At 43.0% G+C, this 16,357-nt stretch overlaps 1 protein-coding gene across 1 annotated transcript in view; it reads right to left on the reverse strand.

Moving 5' to 3' along the window:
• The window catches only part of PPP1R14C (protein phosphatase 1 regulatory inhibitor subunit 14C), a 94,623-nt gene that overhangs the window by 13,507 nt on the left and 64,759 nt on the right, over positions 1–16,357 (reverse strand). Inside the window, exons 2-3 of the mRNA XM_024122696.3 lie at positions 9,961–10,044; positions 8,514–8,546 (exon numbers count right to left, since the gene is read on the reverse strand). Of these exons, the coding sequence (XP_023978464.1) occupies positions 8,514–8,546; positions 9,961–10,044 (117 nt within the window). The remainder of the gene's footprint in view (positions 1–8,513; positions 8,547–9,960; positions 10,045–16,357) is intronic.

Raw genomic sequence — 16,357 nt, forward strand, 5'->3', positions numbered from 1 at the left:
ATAATCACTAAGGAAACTACGTTCATCATGGGTCCCATTATCAATGAAGAACAATATTATTTACTACAAATACATGAATCTTATCTAAATGAAAGAAACCCATTTCTAAACTTTCTGAGATTTGCTTCTTTGATTATGACTCCCTTTGCTAAAGATATAGAAATCCAAAAGTCATGTGTCAAATTGTCTTTAACTCATATTTTTTCTTCTGTCCATTTAAGTCTAAACACAAAAGAATGTAAAGCTGTTTTTAATATAGGGTTGATCAGCTTTTAAAACATGATCATTCATTCTGAATTTAATGGAAAAAGAACAGGCCATAAAATCACAATCAATCACTGGAAAATGCCAACCATTTAAAGGTCCACTGCCCTTTAAAGCCTGTACCTCCTCCACCAAGTCTGTTATAAAATAACAATCATTAATTTCTTGGGGGGTGGGGCGGAGGGGGGAAGCGTCCAAAAAGGCAAGATGCATGTGGTTCTTCCTATAATGGCATCTCTTTGTTCTTTCCTAATGTTTTATTGCAATTACTGTTGTCATCACCATTATCATTATTCTCATGGTCATCCTGCTTCTAAGAGTGTAGTAAAGAATTTAACCTTGCCCTAAAGGAGGTCTGGTTTTTGCCCTAGAATCCCAGGTGGCAAGCTCTAAATCCTTGGAATGCCTCCCTGATAAAAGTGCCTTTGTTTACCCGGGGACCTCGGGCCATGCAAGAGAGTCTAACAGTGTGATTTCGGGGTGGTGGTGGGGCCTTCAGGTCATGTGGTATCAGCTCTATATCCCCGGGGTCCGGAGACTGAGGTTAGCTACATGCACAGTCAACCATGCCTACGTGACCAGGTCCCAGTGAAAACACTGGACCCCCAGGCTCAGGTGAGCTGCCCTCATTGGCTACTCTGTACATAACACACACATCACAGCTGAGGGAATCCACACTGTCCATGACACCACTGGGAGAGAACAGCCTGAGGCTCTGCATTTGGATTTCCTGGATTCTGTCCCACATATCTCTCCCCTTGGCTGATTTTAATCTGTAGCCTTTCACTGTAATAAAACTTAACTGTGAGTATGACAACTTTAAGTGAGTTCTATGGGTCCTTCTAGCAAATTGTCAAACATGAGTATGGTCTTGGGGACCTTGGAACTTGCAATTGGTGTCAGAAGTGAGGATGGTCTTGTGGACCATTCCCTAACACTGCAGAGTGCTGAACAAGATCAGGAAATAAATGCAGAGTTTTGCTCCATGACTACATGTCTTTGGCAAGCTTTCCTAATATTTCAGGGTTGATTTTCCTCAATACGGACAATCATGATCAGACTTATAAATACTCCAAAGTAGAGCTTGTGCTCACCTAGTAAGAATTAAGAGAAAGGCAGTGAGAAGTAGACAGAGCACAGGATGTGGACTCAAAATGTGTCCAAATGTCAGCTCCAGTACATCCTGGCTGTTTTTCCCTGGTCAGAGGAGGCCTAATGAACGTGTGTGAGCAACTGACACAGTGGGACTAAAATCCTTTGGGCCACAGGTAAAGCTTCCCATGTTTCTTTCTGGCTAATAAATCCCAACTCTTTATTATTTACCTGTCTAATTACACTAAGACATAATCAGGCTCTCATCGCCAATGGCTCCAACCACCAGAACATCATTCTCATTGATCTGGGTCTTTCTTTGCTATCTCCCAATTCTCACTTTTCAGAAACATCGTTCTGAAGGTGACAGCTTTCAAAGGGTAGACTTCAACTCATTAATCTCACATTCGAGTTCTGTTCCTCATCCCAGCCCCAAACTGCAGTCGTTTTTGAGGAAACCCCATGAGAGGCCAGATGAAAAGATTTCCCTGCACGTAGCCTGCCTCTTCTGCTTTTTCTAGCAAAGTACAGATCCCCTAAAATCACTCTCCGTTAAGCAACTGGTTCCTAACTTAGAGAACCATGGGATAAGCTGACACCCTGGCATTTCTGTCCTTTTATTCCTATTTTAATATTCTTTGAGTGCTGAAATTCTCACCATAGTTGGCTGTGTCCTTCTAAGAGATCGTTTTGAACAATCACATATTCACTACCCTAAGTCCCTAGATTAGTTACGGGCACACAGATTTCAGTAAACATTTGTTGAGCAAATGAATAAAGAGAACATAGCAAAATGCCAAGCCATGCCTCCTCCAGTCACTCACCCAGCCTCTCCCAGTTTATATTTTCTCTCTGCTGCAGTCAGCTCAGCGATCAGGGGCTGGGAGAACTTCCATGTACACATAAACGGAACCATATTTTAAACGACAGGTTAAGATGTTAAATGGATAGAGGGCTGACATGAGTTGGGTGGGTTGACAATGGCCATCACCAAAGCCTGTCAGAAAAGGAAGAGGCAGTCACTGTGACACCAAAGCAAAGAAGGAGAATCTGCCTTTCTACTGCCAACACAGGGCGAACAACAGAGCAGTCCAGCCTTTTGGAAAACTCTGGTCAATTCCTACGTGCAAACAATAATTAGACGTCCTTCTTCTGTACCGTCACATGGCATGACATTTCCATGACCCAGCTGACTACTGGGATTCAAAGATGCCTTTCGCCACCTAGTCACAGACTGAGTCATCCTGCGTGGACCTGTGATGCATATCAATTTACAGGCTTTGATGCTGAGATGATAGGTAGTACCTCGACCTCCATATAACAGAAAGGAAATAAATCAGAAAGGAAAATCTGATGTTTATCAGAGAGCAATGGCACAGCCACCTTTAACTATAAAAAGAGGTTTCTAGAAGTCCACAGATAAGACTGGCAGTTCCCTTAACAGATGGTAAGAGAGATGCCCTCAAGCCCATATTAAATGCATTTTTCTGTCCACCATCCCAGTACAATGGAAGCGCTCCTCTGTGATCCTGAGATTTGAAAACCATGCAAAGTAAGAGTGAGAAAGAAGAAAAGAAGCTCCTCTCTAGCCTGGCTAGCTGGCCTCGACATCCTTCTCCCGGATTTCTACAATGTCCACTAGGATCCTTCAAATCCAAGTAATAACCAGAACAAAATTACTCCTTTTCTTCATGCTTTATCTAGAAACCTTTAAATCAGCTCTATTTTAATATCAACTACATCAGAAATGGCATTTGCTCAAGGGGAAAAAATTAAAACACCATTCTTACTAGTTAATCACTAATCTGTTAGTGTGGTGACCACAATTATACTGCTGTGTTTTCTAAAGGGTCTAAGTCAGCAAAGATTTAAATGTCAAGGGTCCACAGTTTGGAATATGAATCAACATGGGGACACATGAGTCCCTTTCTTATTAGCCAGGGACCCACACAGGATGAAACCATGGGCCCAAAGCCTGTGACAGAAAGTGACATGCCAAAACAATATCACTTCTGTGAAATCAGCAGCTTCTTTAAAGTCTGCTCTTCAAATTGAATATCATTATCAGTGAATTTGGGCATTTTGCGTATTTAATATGTAATGGAGTAACACTGCCTTATACGGAACCAGATTCAACTAGCATGTGTCAAGCTCCATGTTATTTGCTTTCCTTTGTACCCTGACTTCTCCACTTATTTACTATGTCACTGACGCAAATTATGCAGCCTTCTGTGTCTCACATTCTCTAGCTGATGATCAGAGTGCCAACCTCACAGCTCTGCTGCAAAGGTGAAATGAGTTAATACATGTGATTAGATCAGTGCCTGGCATGTGCTCAGTAATGACTGAGCTGTTATTATCATTGTTGCTCTTGTTATCACTAAGAGAATTATCATTGCAAACAGCCCTTACTAAAACCCAGGGAGGTGGTTATGATTACCTCCAAATTTTTATAAAGGAGGAAATGGAGGCTCGGAGAGGTTGAGAAAATTGCTTAAAGTCACACACGTTTGGCGCTGGTGCTGGTGTAAGACTCTTGATTCAAAGCCCAGCCTTCTTTCCACCCCTCACTCCCCACCCCAGCCTCTGCAATGAGACTATAAATAGACGTGTCTGATTCAGCAAAGATGGCTTCCTTACATTTCTAACTTCAAAGTGGCATAATGATTGTATGTAAAGTTCTTTTGATCAAAAAAATAGCACCTCCAGAGGAGACGACTTGAAGAAGAACATCATTAATTTGTTAGGCATTTAGCTGAGATAAGACAAAGTTCTTTAATGTCCTAAAGGTCTTGCCGGGTCCAGCAGCTTAGGAAGACCGGCAGGATGGAAAGCAAGAGCACAAGGTCAGGTGTCAGAAACTCGGGGATGAGTCCTGGCCTCTCTGCTCACTGCTATGAGGTCTTAGACAAGGTACGCAAGTTCTCTACTTCAAGTTATGCTTGTGAGGATTAAATAAGGTAATGCTTGTTCCCGCAATCTGAACTCTAGAGCTCTGGGGAAACACAAGCTATTATGTTTATCATCACAAGCCAGGCGCCAGTAAAACCTGTTTCTTATGCACGTAAGCTCAAAGGCTAAACTACCCAAACTTTTCTGAAATGATTCTTTAATAGATCAATGAGCTTGACTGAAATTCCCCAGCATTTGACACCATTTCCATTCCTAGAAACCATGAGCTAAACAAGGAACACGAGAGGCTCACTCGTAAATTCCAGCGCTTTTTTCGTCTTTCTTCCTTTGGAACTCTGAGAGCATTCAAATACCATATCCTTTCATCTCATAAGCCTCCTTACAGAGACCAGATGAGGAACGCTTTTGTTCCAGGAGGACAAGACCTTGCATTTCATCTAACTGTTGTGAATGAGGGGAAATATTTTTCTCCCTAGACACTGCGAAACCTCGAGGGAGAGGGGGACTCATGCATATCCAACCCTTCTCACCTAAACACCAACACATGAACTTCTCCACCCAGAAGAACTGAAGAAAAAGGGAATGATAAAGTGAGTAAATGGCACGTCTATACCCACCAGTCCGGATCTACTCTCAGCAGCAATCCCACACCCCCTCACCACGTGTTAATTCATCAGCATAATCCATCACTTTTCCTGACTACAATCCCACTAAGCTTGTCTAACCCTTCACAACAATTTGCTACTGCTCTCCAAACACCTAATTGTTTTAACTCTTACATTAATTTCCCAACCAACTATAAATAAAGGAGTTCTAGTCCCCAAAGAATTAAATGGTGAGGTCTTCTGCCACCTTCCCATCCTTACTTCCAAAAAGGCTGAAATCGGATGATCAACCCTCAGATAGGAGTTAACAGGATCAAACTCTTAAAAACAACAACAACAACAAACTCCAGAAAAAAAGATGTCCAAATAGTGACAGTGTGAGGAATCCCCCTGCTCCATACACACACACACACACACACTGAAAAAATTCTGATTTGCAACCTGGTCACTCCATGATGAGACCCACCAATGGACAAGCTGTGATCACACAGATCTGCCACACACACACACACACACACACACTGAAAAAATTCTGATTTGCAACCTGGTCACTCCATGATGAGACCCACCAATGGACAAGCTGTGATCACACAGATTCCAATCAGTGTACTGGGTCCTAACAATCAAACATGGGTACACTCCCCAGAATCACTAAAGATAGACAAAAACAGAAAAAAAGGTGATTCTGAGAAAATGCAGAGGGCAGAATAATCTTGAAAACAAAAACAAAGAAAACAAAACATTTGACTGATATTCTCAAAGGAAAAAAAAAAAAAGAAATGAGTGCATCCATAATATAAGAAGAAATACTAAAATGAAATAGTAGACAGTGATTTTAAAAAAGCGTTCTTAGATATTAAAAATAAGATAGCTGAAATTTTAAAATATCAGTAAAAAGGCTAGAAGATAAAGTCAGGGAAATCTTTCAGAAAGTAGAACAAAAGATCAAGGAGATGAAAAACAGAAGGGAAAAGATAAGAAATTAGAGGTCCCATCCAGAAGGTAAAACATCTAAATAACAGGAGAGCCAAAAATATAGAATACTGAGGGAAAAAGTAATAAATAATAAAAGGCAAGTTTTGAAGAACTGAAAGGCATAAATCTTCAGACTGAAAGAGTTTACAAGGGTGGGAGGAATTGGGAAATTGGGATTGACACATGTACACTATTGATACTATGTATAAAATAGATAATTAATGAGAACATACTGTATTGCACAGGGAACTCTATTTAATGCACTGTGGTGACCTAAATAGGAAGGAAGTACAAAAAAGAGGGGATATATGTATATGTATAGCTGATTCATTGCCGTACAGTAGAAATTAACATGACATGTAAAGCAACTATATTCCAATAAAATTTAATTAAAAAAAAAAATAAAAGAGCTTACAAAGCACCCAGCATATGAACAGAAAAGGAACCACACTAGAGTATATCACTGTAAAATTTCAAAATATGATGATAATCCTAAAAGTTAACTGAAGGGAAAAGAATAGGTCACCTACAAAGGTCTGAGAATGGAAAAGGCATCAGACTTCTTAACAACAGAAGTAATACAACAATAGAATAATGCCTTTAAAACTGAGTTTTAAAAATGAATTTTATTCTAGAATTCTACACCATCCAAACTATTGATCAAGATACATTTTCATATATGCAAGGATGGAAAAATTTACCTTTTAAGCATCCTTTCTCAAAAAGCTACTGGATGATGTACTCCAAGTAAAATGAGGAAGACTGGGATTTAAGAAACAAAGCATCTGAACAGAACTTCCAGGACAGTAGCTACTCAGTAAACCCAGAGAATAACTTCTCCAGATTGCTGCACAGGGACTCCAGGAAGAAAGCCTGGCATGGAGGAATAGTAATTATATGTTGGAGCATACAAAAAAATATATTACAAGTTTGACAAAGATTCTGGAGAGTTCAACAAAAAATATCAATAGGCACTAGACAAAAATAAATGACAAGGTAGTTATCAACTCCAGGATAAACAAATGACTATACAAGAAAGGAGTAGTGGTCATATTTCACTGTTTGACTTAGCAGTGAAAAAATTTGTTTAAATCATAATATTATGAACCTTGACTACTGATTTAAACTAATACTGTTATATAACTTTATTGAGGAGATGTAGGGAAATGAATTGTGTGGCGAGTGAGGGATCTATCATATTTCCTCTTAAGTCAAGAAGTGAAAAAAAAAGTAGTAAATGTATATTTAGGAATAAAAGAGTAAATAGCAGAGAAACAGCCAAAATTGTTGTTGTATAAAAATATATATAGTTATGTAAATATAAAATATACACCTCTAGGGTAGGGGACTAAGGAGTGGGAAAGACACTCCTACTTTTTCTTCATAAGTCTAATAGTATTTTAGGCTTTCAAACTTATGAATATGTATTACATTGATTAAAAAATATATTTTAATAACTAAAATTAAAATTTAAAAATCTCTATGAATACAGAATGTAATCAATATAAAGGAAAACTGGAGATTGTAAGAATAAAGCTCAAATAAGTAACTGACCTCAAACCAAATTACGCTAAAACCCCACACTCATTTAAATTTTACACACTCTTAAAAGCATGCTTTCCTCTCACTTTGTAATTATACCACTTCAAAAAAACAGAAGTCCTACCATCATTGCTTTGATATTGCAAATAGACTACAAAACATCTGATGGATCTTCTAATTTCTCTGATTTATCACAGGAACAAACTGAAAGTACCTCTTTTACCAATATATTCATAACTGATCAAATTCTTAATTTGTACACTGGTCATGCTTTGGGTCATTAGAGTATACATTAAATGCTTTGGTCTAATCAAACTAACATCTATTGTTTTTTACATTAATACTATACACTTGACAAATATCCAAACAAAGCATAAAATTTATCCTTCCAATAAAGGCAATTGCTCAATTATGAATGACAAAATCAGCTTTAAGCTTTTAAAAAATACATACCTATACCCTAATAGAATGTATTCTCCAGTTATAAATCTAAAACTTTTACTAAAATGATTCCAAACCCTCTCACAATTTCCTTTGAAGTTTGGCTTTTATATAAAAGCAGGCAACACACCCAATTCCATTAGTTTTAAGTCTTCCAGAACTAGACGTGCTGAGGTTTACAAATAAGCAAGTTAGTACTATTCAAACATGTGAGGGCTTCCCTGGTGGCGCAGTGGTTAAGAATCCGCCTGTCAATGCAGGGGACACAGGTTCGATTCCTGGTCTGGGAGGATCCCATATGCCCCAGAGCAACTAAGCCTGTGAGCCACAACTACTGAGCCCATGTGCCACAACTACTGAAGCCCGTGTGCCTAGAGCCTGTGCTCCACAACAAGAGAAGCCACCACAATGAGAAGCCCGTGCACCGCAACCAAAAGTAGCCCCCGCTCACTGCAACTAGAGAAAACCCGCGTGCAGCAACAAAGACCCAACGCAGCCAAAAATAATTAATTAATTAATTAATTAAAAACAAACAAACACATGCCCTTCACTTACGGATAATAATGGTTACTTAGTATACACATAATCACCCCGCTTATGATGGTTTAGCTTTAAAAATAGACAAATTGATTTAATACAAACCAATTCAAACTTGGCATTTAAGAAAAGTAATTTGTTTACCTCTGTTGGTTTGTAGCAGTCTACGAGAGCTTCCTAGAATGAAATACACACAAGTTTTATTTTAAAATTCAGTATCATTTTAAAAGTGAAGTCAAAAATCATTTCATCTTTATAGTATTATTCTTAACATGGTAAATCAATTTTTCATATTGACTACCTAGAACCACACTTTATTTCAGCATTTGTTGGTCCTCTGAAGATACAAAAGGCTGTACCCTTCCTTTGCAGGAATGCCTTGCACTCTTCAGAATACACACACACACACACACACACACACACACACACACACACACCCGTCCTTCTGGCTGCCAATGTGGTTAATAATGAACTGGATACACTTAAGTTGAGACAGCCTGTGAGAGATGGTGACAATCACTCTGGATGTGGAGAGTGAGGGCCTGGCTGTGATTTAACCACAGAGTAGCCTGTCACACCTCAGCAGGCTTTGGTTGTCCTCCCCTGGGAACCAAAGGGGGTGACCTGATGGCAGCCAAAGCCCCTTTCAAGTTCCTACTTTTAAGAAAAAAATTTTATGTCATTACATTTTTTATAGAACTGGTGCCTGTTTTTTTTGTTTTTGTGTTTTTTGTATTGTAACTTTCAGAACTAGGATGCTATCTTCTCCCAGCTAAATATACCAACAAGAGATAAACATTAAATTGAGACTGTTCCGCCACTCAACAGACACTAGCAATTATTAACACATTAAACATATTCAAATGTGCCCTTTACTTGCCTTTAGTGATCATTTGCCATCAGTGATAACTAACAGCCATTAACAGTAATTATCAGTGAACATTAAGAACAATGGCAGGTCAAAGGTTAATTGGTTTTAGAAACTCCCAAATGCAGATTTTAAAATGATAGATTTGACTTCCTGCAGGAAGGGAAATAAATATTTTATTGCTCCGGACAAAGGAGACATGGGGCATCTCAACATCTGTTGTATCAGGTGAGCATACTCCAATAAAGGATATTTTATTAAATAGAATTATACAGTAAACAATCTTATCTAGAATTAATTTCATGAATGATATAATCACAACTGCAAGACCAGAAGCCTGAGCTTAGATACTCCAGTTCTAGCTCAGCCCCTCTCCTTCTCATATAACTATGGGACGTCACATCCTTCTCTGGCAAAAGGATCTTTGGAGAGAAGAAAGAAAGAACCATCTTTCTTGGAAAGAAAGAACCATCATTCTCCCAAGAAGTTAAGGCTGGAGAAACTCATATCTGTAAGGTGCTTTAAGAACTGACTATAGTCAAGACCTGCCTTATGACCAGAGATGCAGTTTGTGAGGGTAATACTCAGCATCCCATTGCTTTCTCTCTGCAAAAGGCCATTGCCCGAGTGCCGGCCCGGGGCAGAATCAGTGCAAGCCACGCTCAGGAGACCCAAGTGGATTCAAGCATCCATCAAAGGTTCTAGATTTTGCATGCTGCTTACCCGTAATTTTAAAGCTCTCTCTTCTTCACTGTCTGCATCAAGAAGATCGTCAATGTCAATTTCCACATCTGGCATTTCTTCTTCCTGGGGGGCAAATGTGAAAGCATTCTATTTAGTGAGATACTACATTGTATCGAACCAGTTTAGTTCAGTTATATAGATGCGTTGACAATTAAGGGGGGGGCGGGGAGAAGAGACTAGGAGGAAGGGGAGGAAAAGAAGAAGGAATGGGAAGTAGGAGATAGAGAGAAAGGGGAAACAGTAGAAAAAAGGAAGAAGAGGTGGGAAGGAGGGAAAAGGAACAGAGGAAGGAGGGGGGAGCAAAGGAGACATAAGAGTCACAAAGCACAGAAAGTAATGCTATTTCAAAAATGACGATTTTCTACTTTCTGGCAAAAAAACTGCACATCTGAGTACGTAATGGGGGATTGGCAGATTATAGGAAGAGTAATGAGACTTGCAGTTTCTCACGCAACATCTACCCTTCCCTGATCTTTTTTTGGGGGTTGGGGGGAGGTCCCCATCTCCCTTCCTAGCTCTGGGTCTGGGAAAACCTGAGTGTGCCACGCATTTCTGAGGCAGGGCTCTTGGGTCAATATCACCCCAACCCCAGTTACAGACTCAACCGAGACTAATGGGGGTTCTGGGAACAGAAGCTCTTTCAATAGAAGCGTCCCTGCTGGAGAGCCAGCTGAGGAAGCCTGTAACCTAGAAATTGCCGGCAACAATCGTGCAACCACGAAGGGAGAGCCTGACTCACAGTGGGTAGAGTGGGGAGAAATACGGAAAGAGGGTTCTGGATAACGTCACCGAGTCAAACCACGCCTGAAGCCCACCGACATTCTAGTAAAGCCCCATTATTGAGTCAAGTTTCATATTCCTGCAGCCAAAGACATCCAGTCCATAACAGAGGGCAGGAAAGTCCAGCTGCAATGCGGTGACAGACCTCACTGATTTGGAATCTGCAGCTCCAACCCACAGTAGATCTTGGCTACCTCTCATTCTGTCTGTTACCTGACCTTCCCCACATCTCTGAGAACGCTGAGAGAAAATCACATTTAGGAGAGGGCTGTAATTTTGCATTTCCCCTTCCCACGAGGAGTCACCTGCAGGCCAACTCGTCCGAGCCACAGGGTTGGCCGAGGAGTGTCTGCAGAAGCCATGGAGAAACTTGTGTGGGGGACACCTGTGCGGACACCTGGGCTTAGCCGCTCTGTGCCAGCTGTGTTGTCTGGTCTTCAGGGGCAAGGCTGACCTTCTGAGAACTTCCTTTCTAGTAAAATGCATTTACTAAGAGTGCTCCACCATTCTTTTTCCTGCTCCAACACAAAAGTGAGGACCCCAGTGTTTTGAGGAAACTGAGGAATATTATACACCACTGTGAATAATAATAAGAAATATATATATTGGTCTCTGCCCCCAGTTCCTGACACAGAGCTCCTGAAACCCTTGTAAATAGGGGTGCTGACTTTTGTTTCTTTACTACGGTGAGATATGCAATCCATATTGGAAAGCTCAGATAAAGCAGAAGGAAAACTGAACCCAAAGCAGAGGGGCAAGTCTAACATCTTAGTCTTACTAACGTTAAAATCTCTTTTAAAAGTTTTAATAATAATACTAACAAAAAATGGGGGGAAAAAAAAGCATATCTCCTTAGAAAATTCAAATGACCTTAGAACTAGGAAAGAATGCTTCTTACTGGAGAGTAGGGAGTAAAATTAAAACACAATCACCTGGCTTCCGAGGATGTCAGGAAAACGGTACAGGGGTGGAGGTGTATCTGCCTACGGGAATATTTGACAGTATGTACCAGGCCCTGAGACTCAATCTACATATGGCAATGAACACAGCATCACTGCCCTCCGCTTAGAGCCGGCTGAGCTGCTGTGGCTTTCCCCTCCTTCACTAGAAGCCATCCATCCCACACTTTCATCCAGCCAGTCTGTCTCTCAGACTGGCACAGAGCTGCTGCTTCAAATGGGATGCCATTTTTAAGCCCTCTCCAGGGCAGAGCAGGGAGATGGGTACAGATGTGGCCTCCATCAGGGGGAGGATGCCGGAAGATCCCAAGGCTGTACTCCATTCAGTCAGGATGCTGAGCACTGCTCAGCACTGGACGTACGCACTGCTTCCCTGTATGGGTACCAGCCTCCCTGGCGACTGCGTCCCCTCCACCCTGGCATTCTCTTGCCCCAGTGCTGCCTGTGCCCGACTTCCGATTTTGTGTATATTTGAAATTGTGGCTGAAAGTAAGACTGCAGGGGGAGAGGCGAGTCATTTGGGGAGCCACCAATGGTGGTACAGCTCTCAAGGGTCTGCCAGACTTTCCACAGTGAAAGGACCAGTGGGAACTGAAACACCAACAAAGAAACTCACTAGATTACAGAACAACTGGCAGCCCATGAAGACAGATTGCAGCTGGGAAGCTGCAGTGTGGATAAATCACACATGGACCACGTGGACCCTCCCCAGGCCAAAGAATGCTGAAGCCACGGCAATCCAGCCTCTGGAGCAGCGCCGGGCACACGTTGTGCGTGTATTCTAGCAAATGTGGCTCAAGATTAATTCACCTACGTCCACAGCTTGGCGTGGCTTTAATAACCACCGTGTGAGGTCAAAATACCCAGAGCCGATTTCAGCTGACTCTGTTCAAGAAAAGCCAAGCAAAAGCGATAAACCCACAAGTATCTGTGTAAGAGTCTACACAGCCTCCCCCTAAGTTCCCCCACTCCTCCCCCAAAACCGTCATTTGGGTTCAGCATTTATACGTGGTTTGGGGACCAAGTATGTATTTATGTCACCGTTTAATGAAGTCAAACAGAGGAAGCAGGTTGTAGAAACTGTTCAAGTAATCACAGCTAAGGGGAGCTCTGTGTCTGCTGTTCTGAAAGGAAATAAAAGAATAAGCGAACAATGCCCCCATCAGAACAGCACAGCCATGGGTCTCCCTGCAAACATCGTTCAGCTTTGAAGCCCTGCCAAATTTGGTCAAACAGGCTTTTACTTACATAACAAAGTAGAGTCGCACCCACGCAGCAGCATCTGCAATTAGGTGTCCTCTCAGCACGACTGCACTGGGCTCTCCCGCAGGCGCTGACCACACCTGACCCATTTTTCCCAACCCTTGAGGTCTGGGCTGTATTCCAGTTTCAATTCGCTAGGATGAGATACAGTTAAGAATCCAGTTCCTCAGTCACCTTAGCCACATTTCAGGGCTCGGCTGCCACACGTGGCGAGTCACTGCTGCACCAGACAGTGCAGACACGGGGCCTTTCACACGGCTGGACGGCACGGCCCTTGAGTCCACTCACCCTCTGGCCCAGACAAAGCGAAGCCTCCTCCCCTCTCAAAGGAGCTTGACAGGAATAAAGAAAACAGCTAGCATCGCAAGGTTACTACCAGGCCCCGAGGGCATGTGGCTGGGAAACACTGTGCTAGGCTTTCCGAGTGGAAAGGTTGATGCAAAACAAGCATTCACTGGCTGAGGAATTATAACAAATCACTCGACTTCGGCATTTTCTCCCAACCTATGAGCTTCTCATTACCCCCGCCCACTTCTCTCCGAGGCCAGGAGGGGGTCAGGCTCAGCACGCGTACCAGGAGCGTGGAGCAGGGTGGGTTCTGAAGGTGGGCGATACTGAAACCAAAGCCCCACTGAGGACATAGAGATGGGGGCCATGGAGGTAACACGTAGGAAGAAAAGACTGATCTAGTATCAAGCATAGAATCCTGTGTGTATATTTGGTATTAAATATTTTTAATGAGTGTAGCAATAGTCCAAATTCAATGGTTCTCTTGAGCTCTATCTTCTGTATAAAGCAGTATCACTGAATAACCTTGGTGATAGATCAAATCACTTACCAGGCAGTGACTACACCCACAGCCTACTCTGGTTTGCCAGAATCTAGTTGTGTTTGGGGGATTTCCCCACGTTAAAAATAGATCTGCAAACAGGGGCTCTGGTGACAAAAACGAAACAACCTCTTAGGAGTGGCTGGGGTGAGTCACCAGCTGACAGCAACCTATATTCACCTTCCTGTCGATACCCACAGAATGAGGCCCTTGACCATGTCTGTGCATCTTTCTGGTTGTACGTCATCGAGCATCCACCATACACGAGCACTGTATCAACACTGTGAGGCCCTGCTCTGGAGGGGCAGCCGAAGCATAGAAACAAATGATAATCCAACGGCACCAAAAGACAGAGACAAACCCAAAGTGCTTTATGATTAAGGAGGGGGAAAACTTCCTCCTGGGGCAGGCGGGGAGGGTTTCACAGAGGAGAGAGCTTGTAAGCTGGCCTTGTGGAACAGCAGGATTTGGATGGGTTTAGAGGGGGAGAGAGAGCACCCAGAGCAGAATGGTATACACAGAAGGCAAAATACGAGGGTTGTTCTAAGTACAGGGTGTAGAAAGGTCCTTGGCCTGGGGGTCAGACAGCTCTGGGCTATGAATATTAATGACTATGAAAGCCAGAATGAGAGCTGAGGCAGGTGGGGTGCTATAAGGAGTAGTGAGGAGTGCGGCAAACAAGAGAAAGCATGCCCCAAGGAAAGGCAGCAAAAAACAAAACAAAACAACCCTCCATTTCCAACTATTGTAACCTTTTAGGAACATGTGCTCTATGCTGCCAGATTTTCCAAGTTTTCAGAAAAGCTGAAAATACAGATTTTTAATGTTAAAATATCTTTTTTTTTAAAAAGTTGGTTTACAACTCTTTAAAATATCGTGAAAGACAAACAAAATCCATCAGCCTTCATGCTGCCAGTTTCTCCTCAGCCTGCAGAGACTGTAGCCAATGAGGGCTCCAGAGCAAGGGTGGGAAATGCTGGGAGAGCTGGCCCGGCAGCAGGGCCCCGGGAACGAGGAGGGGGCAGGGGAGGCCGCTGAGAGGTGGTCATCCCGTGGGAGGTATCAGGGCCTGGATGCGGCGGTGGCAAGAATGGAAAGATTTTAAACAGGAAGGGAAGAGGGATGGAATTTGGAGATGAACTGGATGTTGGAGGAGGGAGAAGGGAAAGGTAGAAAGAAGGTGCAGGTTTTGAGCCCGTGAGGTTCTGGAGAAACATGCAGTGACAGAGAGCACGCCTGGGACCTCGAAGACACAAACCAACCAACAGGCAGTTCAGAGGGAAGCCACCTCCAGCAGCCACCGACCCTATGCAGAAGGGGGACCCCACGCTGCCACTGCAAAGGGACGCGCGGTAGCGCCGAGGGCCAGAGGCACAGCCCCGCGCAGGCAGGACCTCAGCCGGGCCTGCGACCACCCGGGGCTCAGGCACCAGGATGCGGTGACGCAACGAGTATTGTGTTCCCGAAACAGACGGCCTGCGTGAAAACACACATGCACACTCACACACGCTTCCAACTCGCCAGGAAATTCACACCACGAACCCCGTCAAGTGTGGCGTCAGCTGTTAAAAAAATACAAATGCTCGCTGATCTTCACAACAGTGAAGGGGGCAGGAATGCTGATGCTAAAACAGCTTGGAAATGGATGATGGTTTTCAGGCTCCACAACACACAGCTTAAGGGCTCCCCGAAAGTGACAGTGGCTCACAGTTCTCTGCATCTCCGTCCCAAGATAAGGACGTGAAGGACCGTGAGATTAGAGGGTGGTGAACACCGCGGCAGTGAGGGAGAAACGTGGGCAGCAGGGGTCGGGGTCGGGGGGCCCTGGACTATTCCGACAGCCCACACTCCCCAGGGCTCCCCTCCACAGGCCTACAGGGAAACTGGTGTAGGAAAAGCCTAAGAAGAACAGAGGCACACCGGCTCCCAGGGACTACGTGAGTATTATTATTTTCTCTGTGAGGATATTTACATTTCATGTTTTCATTTTAATGACAACTCAAAAACATTTCTATAAGCAAGCACATTTATTCTAAGAATCGTCTGGATGACCATTCTATAATCAGATCAGCCCTGTGTTTATCATCAAGCAGAATTAGGTTAATGACCTAATGAGAAAAAGGCCAAAGAGTAGATTTAATGCCTAACTGACTTACTTATTCACACCAAGTGAAGCCCGAAGCCATCGCTCAAAGGACTCTGTGCTACCCCCAACTGTACCTAATTCCTCTCACAGAAAGAATGACATCAGCCGTCCCGGGTGATTCACGTTGGACATTTGAGTTCCGTTGGTTGGTTACTTTGTGTTTAATTTGCAATTTTGATTTTGTAATCGGAAGAACCATAAGCATAAAGAGTTTTCGTTTTAAGGGTACATATCTAAATATTATCGTAGTAAACCTTTAAATCAGCCCTGGAATCTGCAAGAAATTTTTTCTACTTAAAAAGGAGCCCAGGGCTTCCCTGGTGGCGCAGTGGTTGAGAGTCCGCCTGCCGATGCAGGGGACACGGGTTCGTGCCCCGGTCCGGGAAGATCCCACGTGCC

The sequence above is a fragment of the Physeter macrocephalus genome, chromosome 10, assembly GCF_002837175.3.
Source record: "Physeter macrocephalus isolate SW-GA chromosome 10, ASM283717v5, whole genome shotgun sequence".
Taxonomy (NCBI): domain Eukaryota; kingdom Metazoa; phylum Chordata; class Mammalia; order Artiodactyla; family Physeteridae; genus Physeter; species Physeter macrocephalus.